The sequence below is a fragment of the Neofelis nebulosa genome, chromosome 9 (assembly GCF_028018385.1).
Source record: "Neofelis nebulosa isolate mNeoNeb1 chromosome 9, mNeoNeb1.pri, whole genome shotgun sequence".
NCBI lineage: Eukaryota > Metazoa > Chordata > Mammalia > Carnivora > Felidae > Neofelis > Neofelis nebulosa.
The window spans coordinates 53145131-53163818 of record NC_080790.1 but is presented as its reverse complement, the minus strand read 5'-3'; the positions used below and the strand labels follow the sequence as shown (position 1 = coordinate 53163818).

The following is an 18688-nucleotide window of genomic DNA, read 5'->3' as shown; positions in this document are numbered from 1 at the left end:
GCCAAGCACGGTAGATTTACTAGGGTAATATCTGCAGGTGAGATAACAGCACATACATACAGAAATTCATGGGCAGAGATGCCACCCAGCACCACAAACACCAAAGCAGAGGGGGGAGTGGGGGGCCTCAGGAAGTGGCTTTGGAAAGTTCTCTTGAAAATCCAAGGGCAGCTTTGGTGCTCAGAGATTCAAACAGAAAACTATACAAAACCAACCCATAAATATATATATATATATTATATATGTGTGTATTATATATATATAAAATTGCAAAATAAAAGCCCAAGAAACTAATCATCAATCTGCACATCAGTGGCTCAAAAAGTGTTAGCGTAAAGGCAAAACCGTTTGTGGGAATGATGCATGATCCAGGGGACTGGCATTTTCAGTAGCAGAAAGAGTATTTACATGGAACCCCTATTTGAGACTTCACAATACTAGGAAAAGCTAAACACAGACAATGCATGTACAAGGGAAGACGATTGTCAGACACAGACATTTCACTGAAACCATCCACGGCTTTAGAGAACACGGCACTCTCTACCTAGACCCCCGCACGCTCAGCCAGGTGAGCCCAGGCCCTGGACCCCCTCCCCACTTGAGTCTTCCTGGGAGAGGGATGAACACAGTGCTGGACTCGGCTGTAGCATAGATGGCAGGAATTTAAAGGTGGGCTGGACCACGGAGATCAAAGCAGGCCTGGCAGGCATGAGGTGGGGTTGAAATGTGGGGGCAGAGGTCCCCAAAATACAGTCCCGTTTTATAAGAGCTTTGATGTATTTAAATGCGACCCCTCCATCCTTGGTCCAACCGTTGTCCTCCTTTGATTCACTTAAAAAGAGAAGATCTAAAGTTATACGAGATGATCTGCTGGAGATGAGAACAGTTTGGGGGGTTTTCTATAGTTCTCCCACCACCCCAAACCCTCACAATGTTTTCTCTAAGCTACTTAGAGGTAGGGACTTGCCATATTGCAGACGGCCTCTTCCTGCCCCTTGGGAACCAGTGGGTGAGAAGAGGAGCTGCCCCACGGGGAAAGCTACTGAGGCTCGGCCTCCAGCCATACCTGTGTCCCCTGTGTCAGTGACTGTGACCAGTTCTCCATCTTCAGGTCTAATTTCTCATAGTAATGACCCAACTTTTGGGGACATCTTGAAGGCAAATGGCACCAAACATCGATTTGGCAAAACCCAAGTACGAACCAATATGAACCATCACTTCCATATTTTTAAGAAAACCCTCAACTGGAGATTCTAATTGTTCCTAAAGAGAGTAACCTATCTATATAAAATGATGAAAGGAAATTTCTCCACTAAAGAGGGACACCCCACCTGAAATGCCCACGTTGATTCCTGGGTGAGGGTGGCTTCTCACTGAGAGGCTCAAGAGGGTTGGATGTGCCCTGGTGACAGGGCTCTACCTATGCTCTTTTATTTCTGGCAAAAAGTATGCCACATCCAAGTGGATAGGTTGGCTAGACAGGGCATTTGGCAATAATCACTCTACTGTGTCTGCTCTTTCATATTGTGGCACAAGTAGGATTGCAACAGAGAAATAACCAATGAGCATATTTCATCGGTTAGTTCAGGCCTCTGACTTTTCACATTGAATCATCCCTTTTGGAACAGATGGGGAACAGTTGTGGGGGTGCCCTGTGTTTTCTGTGAGAGTGGGTTTACCTCCTCCCTAATTTCTTCTGAGACTCTTTGAATGTTATTGTCTTTGAGAGTTTGCTTAGACTCAAGTGGTGAGAGAAAATACAAGACCTGTTTTTCCTCTAAGCTCAGAGGGTCAACAGCAACTGTACCAACCAATTCAAGGGCTTATGCTGACCTGTGTAAGGAAAACGAGTAAGGACTGTATGTTTTCTCATTTGTTCAACAAAAACTGAATACTCTTGGCCTGGAACTAGAACATATAAAATACACTTGTGCAAAAGATGGCCTACAGGCCAATGGGAGACTATGTGTATATCCACCCCCATGGATACCTCCATGGAAAATTCCAAATTTCTTTTTGATCTTTTCAGCTTTCAGAAGTAAACTGTGGTGTTGGGTGAATGGTTCTTTCGAATCCATGGTAACCAGAGAAGTGGCCTTATAGTGCTTCTCCACATGTTGACGAGAGTGATAGCCCTGTTATAATGGTGCTGAATGACTTCTGAATGACTGCCTTGCCACATTCAGGAGTGACAGTGCATTAGACACTGGGAGCAGGATTCAAGGCTCAGTATACATAAATCCATAGTATGAGAGCAATGTTTTCAGTGGGGCTCTTACTAGACCAGGGTGCTCATCCAAATCCCCGCAAGTCCCTTAAGAAGAACTTCTCTGTCTGCAGAGGAAGAACCCTATTTTCATTACAGCACTGTTGAGGGAGGCTATTTTTAATCTGTGTGTAACCTGGACAAAGTCAGATAGTTGGGTCACTACAGGCCAGGAGGCCCTTATGGAGCACAGATCTGGGCTGGAGGCTTGCCTCTTAGCAGAGCTTTTTGCAAAGTTTGAGAAAGGCCACACTGTGTGGACAGTTCTCCCACATCACTGCTGGGTGCCAGCCATCAGCACACAGAGAGTCACTGGAGCCAATTTGTCTCTCTGTAACTGTCTCCTGCCTCCCGACCTCACTCCAGTCTGTCTTCCCATGGAAACGGCCTCAAAACCTCCCCGCTGCCCAGCTCAGCCATCCATAACACTGCAGACTGGCTCATGTTTTCTCATCCCTTTCTGTGGCAGATTCATGCCCAGTGGCTTTACTAGAAATGAACCTACTGCCTACCCATTCTGAGCTCCCCATAGATGCATTTTCTCCAGAAGGATACTGGTAAAAGTTTTCAGCCAACTTTTATCCAAATCCAAAGAAAAGGGCCTCTCCTCTAAAAACCTCTGGGTTTTTTTGGATTGCATGTCCCCTGCAATAGCACCCAGGGCACCACCTTAAGCCTGGAGCTAAGGGCCCCACCTCCTGCGCATACAAGGGAGGAAGAAATTGGCAGAATGACTCAAAAGCTCTTGTAGCAATTCTGCACTAAGGCAAAATAGACCTGCAGACTGCACCAAGGATTAGCTCTTTGAATATTTCCCTCTCCTTGTTGAAAATCTCTAAGATGCTTTATCCAAAGAATTTTAGGGAAGTAAAATTCTGTGCCAGAAGCATGCTATATGCTACAAAGGAAAATGTAGGTAAGGCAGGCCACCAAGCACGTTTCAGTGCTGACGTTTCAGAAAGGCCTCATTTTAAGATCTCCTGTGCCTTCACTGCTCTCCTCCTCTCCAGCCCATTCTCCACCCAGCCGCCAAAGAGATTTTTGTAAAATTCAAGCTTGATTATGACATCCTGACTGTAAGCCATCAGCAACTCCAAACACCCTACATGATAAAATCTAGTTGCACATTTTCTACAGGTTTCTCTCTGATCCAGCCCTTCCCACCTATAAAACAAAGCCTCCCACGCCCTCACACTTTATGCTCTGGCATTACTATATCACTCAGTGGACCTGTCATGGAGTGCCTTGCACTTCCATGCCTTTGCACATGCTTTTCCCTCATCAGGAATATTCCAACAACCCTTTTGTCTTCCTGGAGAATTCCTCTTTGTCTGAAAACCTAACTTAATCATCACATCTTTCAGGAAAGTTTCTCTGGTCCAGAAGATAGTAAATCATTACTTCCTTATGCCATCTCGGCCCTCTTGCCCTTTTGGTAACTTGTCTACATGCCTCCTACACTTAAAAACTTCCTGTGGGCAGGGACTATGTTTTGCTTTCAGGTCTGCTGTTTTGTTTGAATGTATGAGGAATGAGAAAATGGATAAATGTAAGGTGGACCCATGGCATAAATTCCAAGGATGATGCTCCAGCAAGGCTCTGGCATTTTCACCTATGAGGCCTCATTGTTGTAAAGGGAATAAAGAGAATTTGTTGAATGCAGAGTCAAATCAACATCATCTCTGAGCTACAACCACTTGAACACAAAAAGCTGTGTCAACAGTTATGTCGTCTCCACTCCTAACATTGTTTCCTGCTGATTATTCTAGCTACAATGATTATTTCCTTTTAATGACAGCATAATGCCTGATGCTTAGTGGGTGCTCAACAAAGATGGTGAGGGATAAATGAATGAATGTGAAATCTAATTTTTTAAAGAAGGCATCAGAGGATTGGCTTTTGAAGGCATTTCCCACATCACAGACTTTTTCTGAGGCATACATGCCCTTGACCATTGGCTTGCCCATCACAAGATCCAATCAGAAAGTAGAACGAAGTAGAGGGTGGGGGAGCAGTTAGGAATCTGACTAGAGAGATGCAGCACTGGGTTCTCCTTAGTCAGGTGTCAGTTTCCTTCCTTCTTAAGAAATAGCCCAACTATACTCCGGCCCAACCAGATGGCTCCTGCCTCTCCTTTGTTGGAGGTCCACATTGGCCTCACCACAATCCACGTTTATTGGGAATTTAACGTGTATTGATGAGGGAGAACACGGGTAGTTTTCTGCTTTCATGTCAACTGCTGACATTACACAGTGGAGACCAGTCACAGAAATGGGTCCTGGACTAAAACAACCATCCTTGGGGATTCAAGTTTTCTAATCATCATCAACTGTTAAGAACAAGGCTCTGGACTCAGACTGAGCTGGGCTCAAATCCAGGCTCTGATCTTTCTAGCCACATCACCTGAGCAAGTCAATTGTCCTTTTGGGGCTCAGTTTCCTTAATCATAAAATGGGAATACCTCACCCACATCACAGGATTATTGTGACGGTCAAAGGGTGCAATGAATGTAAAGGCTGCACAGTGTCTATACATAGAAAGTAAGTGCCCAAAAGTGGAAAACGATGATTAAGAACTTTCAAAAGTACTTTCACAATCATCAGGACAAAAAGGAAAAATACTCTTTGAAGACACTGTGCTATAAAGAGAATGGATTGTCTATTTTTTAGGAGCCAACAACGCTTATTACTCGATGTCCCATGGAAGGATATGAAAAGGTAGTGCTGGCACTTACAACGAAAGCCATAGCTCTTACTAGGCCCCAGGATGGACAGATAGTGACAGGGTGAGGACACTCAAGCTGATTTCTCTCCTAGATGATTCAAGAGACTTAATCTTGAAGGGCTCATCTCACTCTCCTCTGCTGGACCCAGAGTGACTGAGTTGGAACCCAAAGGAGCCAAGGGTAACATGCCAGTTCCAGTGTGTGAGCCAGGTTCCAGGTTTGTGGGGAAGTCAGGGGACACCTGACTGCCAGGTAGGAGTGAAACAGGTAGAGCCACATTGCTCCATGTGTCATGCAAAGCTAGAAAGGCATAGCATTTCCTGTGTTGTTTTGATCCTCCTTGTACAACCCAAAGCCAAAGGAGGATCTAAATTTCCCCAAATTTCTGCCCTGAGCATGAGACAACTTTTCTCTAAGCTAAATTTGGTTTTAGTTTTGAAGCGCCTGAGATGCACGATTCAAATGGGCCGAGTTCCTGGCTTCTTATATTGATTAAACTACTCGAATCCTGTGGCTGACTTGGCTTGCCCTCATGTCTGCCCGCTCTTACAATTCTTCATCCATCCGTCATTCAGGAGGTTCCATGAAGAAAGCTCAGGGTTAGTGGTTGGGGAAGCATGAGCTAAGCCATCAGCCCTTGGGAACAAAGATTAACTTCTGGTGGAGGGAACAGGTCAATTTGTCTGGTTACTGTGAGCAGCAGAGCAAGGACCCTGTGGGAAAGAGAGATTTCTAAACTGTGACAGCTCCATCAGCAGGAGATTGGATTCCCGCAAGGAAAAGGACCTTTCTCGGGGGAAGCCTCGACCTGTCTGATTTGGTCTGAGGCTGTGCGAGCTTGCAGCCCACTCTGGCCTTCTGCCCTGGGCTCAGATTGGTGGGCAGCAACCTCACAAAGGCGGCCCACAACTAGGCAGTGTTATATAGTGGAAAAAGCACTGGACTAGGGGCCAGGAGACCCGAATTCTAGTGCTGGCTCTGCCACTAACTAGCTGTGTGACCTTGGGAAAGTCACCTGATTTCTCTGGGGCAATTGTAAAATGAGGGGTTGGTTGGGTGATCTCTAAGTTCCCCCTCAGAGTGTGATCCAGGGTCCTATTCTATCCTTTGTTGGCCCTGTGCTTCTAGGGACAGAGTTGGGAGAAGGGAAGGGGTGGAGAGAGAGGGTGCAGATGAGAATGCTACCAATCAGGACTCCACTTTCTCCTTCTTTTTGCTCTTTTTCAGGAAGGACGGGGTTCGGAATTTCTTCTTCTTTTTGGAGGGAGACTTGGAAGGTGAGCCCTCTGGGGACATGGGGCCGCTGGTGACCGACTCAGTTTTGTCCTTAGAGGTATCAACATCTGTGTCAGCATTGGTGGTCATCTGGCTCAAGCCCTTGCTGAGAATTTCCTCTGCGGTCTGTTCTTCCTCCTTCCCGTTGACCACCACCCCTTCTGGCTGCGTTGTTTCAGGCTCTGTGGTGGCTTTGCTTGTTTCTGTCTTAGCACCTTCTAGAAAAAGATCAAAAGACATGACCCATAAGATTTCAATTTCAGGTGACGGTTTCTACCTGGGGTTAACAGAACCATTTCTAAGTAATTCTGTAAAATAAGTCTAGAGCAACAGGAGAGACAGGCTGGCATTGTAGGGGGTTGGCAGGTCTGTTACTCTGGGCTATTGTCTACAAATGTAAATAAGGTAATGATGTCCAAATGTGGCAGGGGGCCCAGCGAGGACCAAGTTGAGAACTTTTCTAGGCACAAAATGAAGAGACAGACTCAGGCTATAGGAAGGGGGAGAGCAGTGACACTCACGACTCAGAAGGGGAAGCTAAGAATTGTAACTATTTCAGTTTCACCAGTGAAAATACGGAAATTACATTTTTTAAATTTTTATTTAAATTCCAATTAGTTAACATGGAAATTACATGTTTTTATAGCCATTTCCTTTTCTGTACCCGAGAAGAACTTTGGGAAAAATGGAGAATATCTTCCCAGGAGGCACAGAGGGGAAGGCAGAGGGAGAATGGAATCCCTGAGGGACATGGACCCTTTATTTCCAAGATAAAAGGATTAACTGAAGGGGAAGATGAAGGGGAAGATGCATGGTCGACTCATTCTATCGGCCACCTGGAGGGAACGTGTTTAGATTGCCGCCATGTTTAAGGCCAGAGCTGCTCAGATCCCAGAAAATAAGCCCCCCGGCCCACCTGCCTCCCTTTCTCCTCCCCACCTCCATCCCATTTCCACTCAAGCTTTGGAATGCCTGGATGGGGAGGGAGGAGGGGAAATTATAAAACCACAGACTTTGAAAAGTAGAAAGGAATTTAAAGATCATCTAACTCAGCTCCTCCCCATTTTACAGAAATGAAAACTGAGTAAAGTAGTAAAAGTGGGCAGACCTCAGTCTCCTGACATCCGTTCTTGTGTTCTTTTCACTATGTGAAACTAAGAGGAGTATATGAGTGATAAGCATGTGTGTGTGTGTGTGTGTGTGTGTAAGTGTGTAAATGTGTGGTGAGCTGTATATGTGTGTGTGAGTTGAGTTTGAGTATATGTGTGTGTTTGTGAATGAGTGTGTGGGTGTGGTGTGTGAGTGTTGGTGTCAGTGAGTGAACTGTGTGAGTTGTGTGAGTGTGGGTGTGTGAGATCTCACACTGGGCATGCTCAACTCTGGGAATGTGAGTAATGGGTGAGGTATAACTGGTATGACTTACAGAAGAAATAGGTAAGGATAGAAGTTTCATGAAAAGACAAGGGTTTTTGACAGGGGTAAAGACTGGAGAAATGTATGGTTGCATGGAAGATGGGACAGATGAGTGTAAATTTGGGGACAGTCAGAATGGGTTAGTTTGACTATGGGCAGACTCTTATAATGAGATCTTTTATAATTTCTGAAATTCTCTGGGCAAGTCAACATCCTCTTCCAGATGACTTCTAAGGACTGTCTTTCTCTTAGTATCCAACACCTTGACCTCCTATCCTTCTACTATCTGTGGCCCATGTCCTGTCATCATCCAGCTACTAAATTCTCTAATTCCCTTTACTTCAATGGTCCTCACTCCCCTCCCCTTGCACCATGTGTTCCCATCATCATCACCTGGCAATAGACTTGAAAGTTGCCTAGACACAACCTTCTTTCTGTCCACTCTCCTCTCCTCACTTCACCTGCTAGTTGGCCTCATAAACCCTCTTGTCTGGCTAAAGCCTCCCTTGACATTTGGCAATGATCTTGTCCTTTTCTTTTTTTTTGTTTTTGTTTTTTTTTCAACATTTTTTATTTATTTTTGGGACAGAGAGAGACAGAGCATGAACGGGGGAGGGGCAGAGAGAGAGGGAGACACAGAATCGGAAACAGGCTCCAGGCTCCGAGCCATCAGCCCAGAGCCTGACGCGGGGCTCGAACTCACGGACCGCGAGATCGTGACCTGGCTGAAGTCGGACGCTTAACCGACTGCGCCACCCAGGCGCCCCGATCTTGTCCTTTTCTAAACCTATTGCCAATATATCCATTTTACACTTGCATATGTCATTTACCTTTTTTTAAGAAGACACAGTTGGGCATGGTCCCCTCCCAAAATGAATCTGGCTGGCTCTGTGGCTCACAGTGACCAACAGAATGATGAGGAAGTGCCACTGAGCCAGCTACAGGCTGAAGATTTAAGAAGGCCTAGAAGTTCTTGCTTTTAGATTTTGGGAAGCCCTGAGCCACTATGTAATAAAATCTGACTACTATAATGGAAACACACATGGAGAGGCCACATGGAAAGGCCCTACAACCACATGGAGACAGAGAGACACAGAGAGAGAAAGAGAGAAACAGAAAGAGAGAGAGACAGAAGACCAGCCATCCCAGTGTCCCCAGCTGAACCCAGTCTTCCAGCTATTGACAAGAGTGCACCATCTTGGAAATTCTAGTTTAATCAAGCTCCCAGATGACTGCAGCCCCAGTGAACATGAATGGAACAGAACCATCCAGGTGAGTCTAGTCAACACACAGAACTAATTTCTATAAAACCAGCTCTTATTATGCATCATGATTTAATAATTATCTATTGCTGTATAACACCCCCCCCCTCCCCGCCCCATCCCAACTTAGTGGCTTAAAACAGCAAGTCTGTATTTTCTCCCACAATCCTGGGAACATAGTACATGATGAGAACTCATTCACGTAAGCACATCATAAGGCCCTTTGGTATTCATTTGCAAATTTTATCCCAATAACAACACTGAGTCAGGAAGGGCAAGATTCGTGTTAGGCACACGCCCCGGCCCCCCCCCCCCCCAAATTCTGCAGGGTTTTTAAGTAACTTATTTAGATGGTGAAATCAGTAAGTGATGGTGTTGAATACAGGGCTATTTCTTGGCAGGCACAGCCAGTGCTTCCTGCAAGTTTACTGGGGGATGGAGTCAGTAGGGACAGGGACAGTCAGGAGCCAGTCAAAGAGAAGGCAATGACAGAGATGACCAGTGTGGAGGAAGAGGGTTTGCAAGAGTCTCCTTCAGGGAAGCCAATGGGGTAGGATACAGATGAGGAGGGACACCAAGGTGACTCAGCACCAGAGCATTTGAGAGCATGGTGATGCATGATGACAAATGGAGAAAAACCAGCCCTGATCCAATGGATGAGCTAAATGTGAAAGTGCACACGTAGAGGGGAGGGTCAGCCCTGTCTGCCCTGGGGAGCCAGGCAAGCTATCAGGCCACCTGGCCATGTCCACCCAGCCCTGCTTCACATTGGTCACTTGAGGCAGCTACAACTCTGGCCTCGTCATGCAGAGTTGGCTCTGTCTGTGCTACAGGAAGAGTCTTCAGGGAAGACCTTGACTTTTCCAACAATTCAACCAGGATATGCCTCTCTGTGAGGGCTCAAATTTGGACCAGAGAGGGCAGGAATCATGCTACCAGTGGGAATGATGTCAGGGGTGGGTAAGCAGTTATCCCACCTGTCATACACCTCTCCTCCCGCCCTCTGTCCCCCTGAACAGCAGAGATTGCTCCAAGGAGCTCCCAGGAGCTGAAATGGAATTACTAGCCTTTGTCCCACTGCTTCCATAAGCCTCCTCTCCAGCTTGAATTTCCCTCCTGCAGTTGGTGCACATGCCCCAAGGGATGACGAAGACATGGTCATTCAGGTCAGGTGCTCTAAACATCTCCATAAGGCAGTTGGTCCCAAGGCCATTCAGGCTCTGGGCCACAACCCTAGAAGAGGTCATGAACTCCTTGGAGGGGCCATGTATTAGGAACAGGGATGCAGATGTGCTCCTGACGGCATAAGCATTCCCTCAAAGGGAGTGCCCAGGAGCCAGCCCCACTGCCCTTTCACTATGCAGGCTTGTTGCTTCTGGGTGGTATGCCCTGTGTGAGTACAAGTGTGTGTTTGTGCATGAGTGTATCCTGTGTGTGTATATCCTAGAGCGAGGCCCAGCCCATGCATAGCACATATGGAGTTGGCCTTGAATTTTGTAGCCAGGAACCTCCTGAAGGCAGAGTTGCCATAGAAAAAGATGGGAAGAAACACATTTCTCTTGAAAAAGTCCTCCCTCCCCCATTGCAAGTGTTGGAGTGAGTTAGTAAATGGCCTCTCTATACTTACTACAGAGACAAGTATTCAGAATCGGAGGAAAGTCCTTTGATGAAGGCACAAATGGGAAGAGAAAGGAAGACATTGTGGAGACAGGTTGACAACACCATGATGAGACACAATGAACACAAACAGGCAGGGGACATCCACTTGGAGCTCTGGCCACAAGCAGATGGGTTTCCTCTGGCAATGCTGGGACTGCACTCAAGGCAGCAATTCACCTCTGGAGGAAGCTCAGGGCTTAGGGGATTCTAGCAGCATCCACACATGTGGTCATTCGACCCAGGAGGGAGAAGATCTCATCAGTCCACCAAGCCCAGCTTGGCGGTACAGCCTTCCCTGGTGAGGGCTCAAGGGACCCAGGGGAGGAGTGTTCATGCCCCAGAGTGATTCCAGAAGCTCATTAAGGACACTTTTCTGATCTAGGTGGTATAGACTATAATAACATCATTATCTACCATACGTATATTATTAATCATTATCACAATTAGATCTTACATTTAAACGTTCTCATTCTTTCAAAGTATACTCTCTTCCATCGACAACTTCCCTTATAAGAACCTTTAAAGGGAAAATATTAGTAGTCTCATTTGACAGATAAGGAAACTGAGGCCCAGAGATTATCTGATTTTCTAAAATTAGCAGTTATTATTAGTTAGTGGTTGAGTTGGGCCTAGACATTAATTGTCTAAACTAGTATCTAATTAAGTGTTTCTCAGCCTGGGCTACACATTAGGTTTATCTGGAGAGATCTTAAAACTCCAGTGCACTCTTCTCTAACCTACCCCTAGCCCATTTTGCTGAGAACTACTGGGAGTGCTGTGGTGGGAACCCAGGCCGACATCAGGATTTTCAAAGTTCCCCATGTAATTCCAGTGTTGAGATTCCAAAGGTTGAGAATGACATCATCAGCCTTACCCGGGAGCTTGTTGGAAATATACAGTCTTGGGTCCCACCCTAGACCTACTGCAACAGAGTCTTCATTTTAACAAGATCCTGATGATCCCTACGCACATTAAAGTTTGAGCACTGGGCTGGTGCATCTAGAAAGACCCATCAGCCAGTCTGAGTTAGTGGTGAAAAGGCTGTGGGCCAATCATTAACTCACTCATCACTGCTCAGACAGGCACTTAAATTGTAAGCTGTGTTATCACAGGTTGTGAATGAAACAAGGTTACGTTTGGTAATCCCTATTTCAGATTCCCTAGAAATGGCAGATCAGAAAGCTTTTGGGGTAGCTTTTCAACACCTGTTTAAAGGCAGGGTCCCTGCAGTGTGCACCCCTGCCCTGCCTTTCACAGACCCCTTTCCGGGCTGTGGACATGCCTTCTCCCTCCCAGCTGCACATTGCACTCACCGTCTAAAGACTTGGAGGGAGAGACCAGGGGGCTCTTCGTCTCTGACTTTGCTGGACTCTGTGCTGGAGAAGCAGGTGCAGACCTTACAGGGGAGCCAGGCTCCTCTGCAGTGGTTTCTTTCTCTCCTGAAAATACAGGAAACCACCTCAGGTTAGGGATCAAACAGAGGAGAGGTGGACAGAGAGAAAACATTTACAAAAATGCTTTCTTCTAGCTGGTCCTCATTTCTCTGGGCTGAAGTTAGCTCCTTCCCCCAACCTTTTTAAAATCTCTGCTACATTCTGGGGGAGGCAAATGGGAGGAGTCAGACTCCTGTCTTGTTTCCTCCACCCAAGAGCATCTGCCAGTGGAACACTAGCCCTGATGTGGACCTCAAGGCTGCAGGCTTCCTGCCTGTGATTTGTTTACATGTAGCTTATGTATCATTTATCTAATTTTCATGTTCAACCCAAATAACCCCTAGGGATGTAAAGCACCACATTTTCTATCTACTTTTTCAATTGTCATATTAGAATTCCAAGCAAGCTAGCAAGGGTTTTTCTAGTGTGTGCTTTGTGCCCAGGAAGATGACTGACTCTGGGTGGGGAGGGGGTTGTGGAAGAAGACTCTGCCCTGAGGGAATAAAAGCCTCGCCTGGTGGGCTAAACCAGGAGCTGAATTCTTCTGTGTCTCAGACCCCAAGTGCTCTTGAAACAAAGAGAAGGGATAGCTCAAAGTGGGGAGGGGGGTTGGAGAGGGACAGAGAGGGCTTTTTAGCTGGAGAGGGGCTGGAGATGGAAGTCCGGATCAGGCTAGCTGAGAGGGGAAACTGTGCCAGGAAGGGACAAAGGCATGAGTGAGAGCCCACAGGCTATCATGAATGTGAATATTTGGGAGTCAACATGGAGAAATGAGCTTGACTGAAGATTCTGAAATAAAGAAGGAATAATAATTTTATAGATTAATAAATATCACTGTTATAATTACCTTATCATACCTAATGTTTATCTGACCTAAACCATACTTACAGGCACTGTTCTTTTTTTTTTTTTTTTTTTTTTAAGAAATCAGTAATGTTCTTTTTCTTTTTAAAATATTTATTGATTTTTGAGAGAGAGAGAGCATGAGCACAAGCAGGGGAGGGGCAGAGAGAGAGAAGGAGGGAGGGAGGGAGAGGGAGACACAGAATCCGAAGCAGGCTCCAGGCTGAGCTGTCAGCACCAAGCCTGACGCAGGGCTCATTGGGAGACGGAAACAGAATCTGAAGCTGTCCATGCAGGGCTGGATGTGGGGCTGGATGAGGGGCTTGACGGGGGTTTCAATGGGGGGATTGGATGGGGGGCTTGAACCCACGAGCCATGAGATCATGACTTGAGCTGAAGTCTGACACTTAACCAACTGAGCCACCCAGGCGCCCCTTAAAGGCACTGTTCTAAGCACTGTGCAAGGATTAACTCCTTTATTCCCAGGTGAGAGGCTCAGACAAGGTCGTGGCAACACTGTGTCACTGTCACCATTAGGCGCTGAGCAATGAGGACCATTCTGTAATTAATAGCATTATGCTGGTTTATGGGGCAGGAAGGGCAAACTGAGGATACGAGAGAGGAGGGAGAGAAGCAAGTGAAGATTGAGAGTGAGAGCAAAGGAAGGCTAGCTGGAGCCCCGCGGGCCCTGCCAAGCAGAGGCATGGTCACAGGGGTACTGGTGGGAGTGAATGGCTGGTGGCTCTGCTGCCTCTCTGGGTGCCCCCAGCTCTCCCTCCACCCTGGGAGATCCTGAAGCACTAGGGAGCCAGGGTTATTTACCGTCAAGTTCTAGTTTCTTCCTCTCCACCTCCTTCTTGTACTCCTCCAGCTCCTGGTCAGTGAGTTGGCTGAAGGGGTTGGGCACAGTCTCCTCTGAGTCGTCTTTGTTATCCGCATCGCCCTTGGACATCAGCTGGCTCTCTGTAGACTGAAAGTTAACCACAGAGTGTGTGTTGCTCTCTGAATGCCGTGGTTGGGGCCCAGGCCCGAGCTTCCTTTCAGACTCATGTGGCTGCCAGCGGTCTTGCTAGGGGCAGCGTGGCATGCAGCTCCTTGGAAACAGCTCGGGGCCTCTGGGTAGGGGTTGTTCATTCCTCCCCATGGCTACCTCACCCCCAAACCTGGGTTCTTTGCAACTACCTGGGTAAATGCAGGGAGTCCACCCTCTGCCCTAGAAATAAAATCAAAGGATGCTCCCAAGCAGAAGGAAGACACACGTTTATTGCAATCCCTCCTGTGGATGCTTGCAAGCCATCACTATGCAAATACAGTTGGCAGCCCAAAGTCAGTTAGCCAAAAGCCGGCAAGCAAAGCATTGGCTCAAGCCAGCTTCATGCCAGCCATTCCCCACTACACCCTCCTCCCACCCCCTGACAGCAGCACAAGCCACAGCACACAGCAGTAAGTCAAATGCAAAACACACAATGGCTTCAGCGTTCTCAGTCCAAACAGTTAGTCCTGTTTTGCACACAGTCATAAATTACAAGGAGGCCAAGGTCCTGAATCTCAGATCTTCAACCTGCCTGTACTGCAGGTCCCTGGGGGACAGTGGCAACAATTCCTGGGGGGCTCATTGGCTGGCACTTGTGTGAGCTTCAGGAATCCTTTGACCTCTCTAGCCCATGACAAGGTCTAAAATTCAGACCCCATAGCCCTTTCTCCTAATTTGGCATCTTCATTGTGACCTTTGAGAATGCAGTGCTTGGAAGCTGAGGAGGAGTCAAAGAGTGTGAAACTCGGGAGGTGAGCCCACAACAGCTGGGCCACACCACACACTCCAGGCCACCTTCCCTGGCCTACCAGGTCCTCTGACAATGGGCCTTGGGCATCTTCCAAAAGAGAAGCAGCATTGGCTTATCTTAAGGAATCACAGAGTTCAAGAGAGAATCCAAGACCAGGATCCCCAAAAAAGAGGGATTCCAAGAACGTGGTGTAAATGGCAGAGTTTTTAACAGTTTTGCTCACTGTACCGAACTATCACCACCACCACGCCAGTATCATGGGGTGTTTCTATCCTTGCTCCTGTGGCACATTGGGTGTTCCACATCCTGGCTAGTGGAGGTGGGTGACCGTGTTGTTGCAATGACATAACCTTCACGCCTCCTGGCATGGGCACCCACCTTGTGGGCTGCAGCCTGATCTAAACTATCTCAATTTACTCTGCAGAGGGGAACAGTTCCTGTATTTCCCCCCTTCTTACCACTAAGGAATATGCCATGCCCACTGCTACCTTGCAATGAGTAACAATGATTTTCAACACAAGCCAGAATTATGATCTTCACCCTTTTTGCTAAGCACTAGTAAAACACTGTCCTATCTCAGGCATGGAAACTTTATACTTTCTAACTCTATGTGGGTTTGTGTGGGCAACTAACTGCCCCTAACTGAGAACCAGTCCTTATATACATGCCTTCCCTCTGTGAGCACATGAACATCTTCCCAGCGCTATGGCCTGATGATGCCATATCCACGCACAGAGGCCAGAAACGCTCAGGGCAGGCGGGCCTGGAGCAGCTGGGAGTCACCAGCCACACTCCTGTGATGCCCACTTGCAGGATACCAATACAGGGCAGAGTGGAGTTCCATGGGTAAGGCATGGAAGTTAGCATCCCTCCTGGGGCAGGCCAGGCTCCCCTGCCCAGTACCCAGAGAGAGCAATTAGACACTGTCCCTGGTCCTCACAGCATCCGTCTTGCAGCAAGAGCACCAGCGCCCCGAATCATGGGGGAAGGTGGGCATGAGGACTCAGGGGTCCTGCTGCCCAGCCCCAGGCACTGAAGACCCAGAAGGCAAACACGTTTCCCCTCCAGACAGGGGCAGCCTCTGCTGTACCGGGCTTCGACTCTTCTCAGCGATGACGCTCGCCAGGAGCTGGGATTGAGGCCCCGCCGACTTCACATCTTGTCGGTTTTGTTCTCGAATCTGTGTGGCAAGGGAAGGGGAGAGTGAGCTTGCTGTTCAGTGTCACAGTGTGGAGTTTGGGAGGGAGCATTTGGAAGGCATACTGGTGTCCAGCGTGTTCCGTGACTAGGGTCTACAAAGGTCCTTCCAGTGGGGTGGGGGCCTGTCTCCTCTAACACAGTGTGTGCCTTGAAGAGACAGTCTCCATGTCTGCTTCAGGGTGAATGAGTAGTTTATGTAAAATACCAGATTCTCATGCACTCTGAGGAGGTCATTTTTAAGAGGTGAACAAGGCATAGTAGCTCCTTGAAGGAGGTCCTCATGTTTTATCGAAGCCCCTGAGAAATTTCTTTAATATAACAGATTCCTGGAGCCACCCCACAACCACTGAATCTGAATCTGTCTGTGGGGAGGAACAGGGGATTGGCCGTGGAATCTGCATTTTAAACAAGCACTGCAGAGGGTCCTTGAACCACACATTAAATCACCATTCTGTGATTTTACCTTTTGGGGGTGGTCTACTACAACTTAGTTCTTAAAGTAACATGAGAAATATGAGTGAGTGAACTATAAAGCAAAGGTCGAGAAATAAACAGAAAAGATTTTGAAATTTTAAAAATGAGCCAAAAGAAAAGTAGCATAAAATTCATAAAAACTCAATTTGTGGGCAGGTTTCTTAGACATATCTAATGTCTCAAGCAAGTATCTGTGTCTGAGGGTTATTTAGGACCACATAAGTACAGGAGTGAGCACAGCGCTAGAGTATGGCCAATGAATAGTAGCTTCTTCCCCACAAGAGGCATCTGGGGTGTTAAGACAGGTGCACCCTGGGAACTCATCTCACATTTGTGAGACCTGAGACTGCTCCCTGCTTGTGGGAGAAGCTATGGCAAGGCAAGCAGCTCCCACCTCACCTTGTTCCGCATGTCCAGCACTTCTTGGGGGTCGGTATAGAGAGGCACAAATTGGTTTGGGTTTTCGATCCGTATTGGCATGCCACTGCTGGATTTCTCCACTTCATCAGCCTTCATCCACTGAACACATACAAGGCCAGGTGGGTAAGGCAAAGGAATAAAGTCACCATGTCCTCCCCCATGGCCCACCCCCTGAGATCTGGGCCATGTGGCCTACACAGAAGGTCAGCAGGCCTACATAAAGATGTTCTCTCTTCTTGGGTCTCTTTCATGTCTGTCTGTTTCCCAGAAGAGACATGGGTAACAAACGACCCAGCTGTCAAAGAAGGTCCCTCAGGTCAACAGTCAGTCATAAAGAGCACTGGAGACTAGGGCTCAGAACCTTGACAACCAGCTTTGAGAAACAGGTAGCCACTTGAGCTTCAGTATCAAAGGACTTAATGATTTTTTAATTTGCAGGGCTTCATTTTTTTTTTTTATGAAGAGCTATTCTATTTGGCTGCTAGTTAACTTTAATGTTAATGAAAAATCAAATTAAGAGTGGATGTGTATGTATGTGTATTTGTGTGTGTGTGTAAGAGAGAGAGAGAGAGAGAGAGAGAGAGAGAAAGGAAGGGGGAGAGAGAAAGAGAAAGAGAGGAGGACAGAGAGAGAAGAGGGGTGGGGAAGAAGACTACATAATAGAAATATCCCACCTGCCTCCTGGGTTTATATCGGATGTACAGTCCAAATGTTGGATGGCCATGAACTTTGCAGAAGCCCCCTCTGCATGGGGGAGCAAGAAGCAAAAACCAATTGTTCCTAAGTTGTGTGCTGTTGAGAGTGAGGTCCAGCTGTGCCCTGGAGAAATCTGCTCCTCAGGCCCCAAAATCTCAATGCAGAAGTGCAACAAGGTGGCCAGAGATTTTTGTGGGCATGAGCAGCTGCTCCCAGAGGCCCAATAGGAAGCCCTAAAGGGAAACTGTAATAACCCAGACCTGGGGATATTTGTTCTGTTCCCCCTTTAAAGCTGTCTAGCCCACAGAGGTAGCCAGGCACCCTCCCTCCTGATCTCCTTACTGTGGTCTTGGGCCGGGGGCTGCCCATGCTCCTTTGGACCTCGTCAGCCACGTTGACCCGTAGGTAGGTATTGGGCGTGTTGAGCCAACGGGTCTTCTCCTTCTGCTGTTTTTGGGCATGCTGCCGCAAGGCAGGCATTGGGACCCCGTCCTCCTCAAACACGAAGGCTGTGACGGTGGCTGGAATCTCCACCTCACTTTTGTGTTTGGTTTTCTCTTGAACAAAGGGATAGCGGTATGTGTAGCCTGTTCTGTAACCCTAAACAAAACAGAAATAGAAAGAATCACTTACTGTGGGGAAAATGGCCTCCACGCACATATCCCACACACACTTGTCCCTTCTCTCTAAGGGATTCTGTTTAAGCCAAAATCTCCGTAACACAACATAGGCCTTGCTGTTCCTTTTTTGTGTTTCAGAATTGCTCCCTCATCCTGATCCCCCAACATCTTCCTCCCTTCATCCCAACAAGCCCTCTGATTAGAGCTGAGAAAATCCCTAAAATCCCAGACAGGGCTCCTTATTCTAATAGTGCCCCAATTTTTCATCCACCCCAGTGGTTCTCAACCCTGGCCACACTTTGGGATCACTTGGGAGCTTTAAAAATGCTGGTGCCTGGGCCCCTCAGAGCTGCTGATTTCCACGGACAGTGGTGCAGTCTGGGATGCAGGATTTCTGAAAGCCTCCCAGATGATTCTAAAGTCAACCCTCATTTTCTTGACTCCAAGTCTTCTTAACTATTTTCTTCTTAGAACCCTGAAATCAGACTTAAAAACATCCCTGCTTCTAAGCAAGACCATATCCCAAGGTGGAAATGAGTGATGATTGGTGAGAACATTCAGTCATCTTGCTTGGCAGCTTCTGAAGCAATAATTTCTTGACTTTGCCTACCTTCTTCC

At 47.3% G+C, this 18688-nt stretch overlaps 1 protein-coding gene across 3 annotated transcripts in view; it reads right to left on the bottom strand.

Annotated features, from left to right (window-relative positions):
• ADD2 (adducin 2) overlaps positions 1 to 18688 on the bottom strand; it is a 41965-nt gene continuing 23277 nt past the window's right edge. For 2 of the 3 annotated variants that reach the window (XM_058683778.1, XM_058683780.1), the window contains exons 9-14: positions 17793 to 18050; positions 16734 to 16853; positions 15751 to 15840; positions 13699 to 13846; positions 11914 to 12039; positions 1 to 6484 (exon numbers count right to left, since the gene is read on the bottom strand). In XM_058683778.1, coding sequence (XP_058539761.1) covers positions 6180 to 6484; positions 11914 to 12039; positions 13699 to 13846; positions 15751 to 15840; positions 16734 to 16853; positions 17793 to 18050 — 1047 coding nt within the window. In that variant the 3' untranslated portion in view covers positions 1 to 6179. The remainder of the gene's footprint in view (positions 6485 to 11913; positions 12040 to 13698; positions 13847 to 15750; positions 15841 to 16733; positions 16854 to 17792; positions 18051 to 18688) is intronic. The other variant, XM_058683779.1, reaches the window with a different exon arrangement.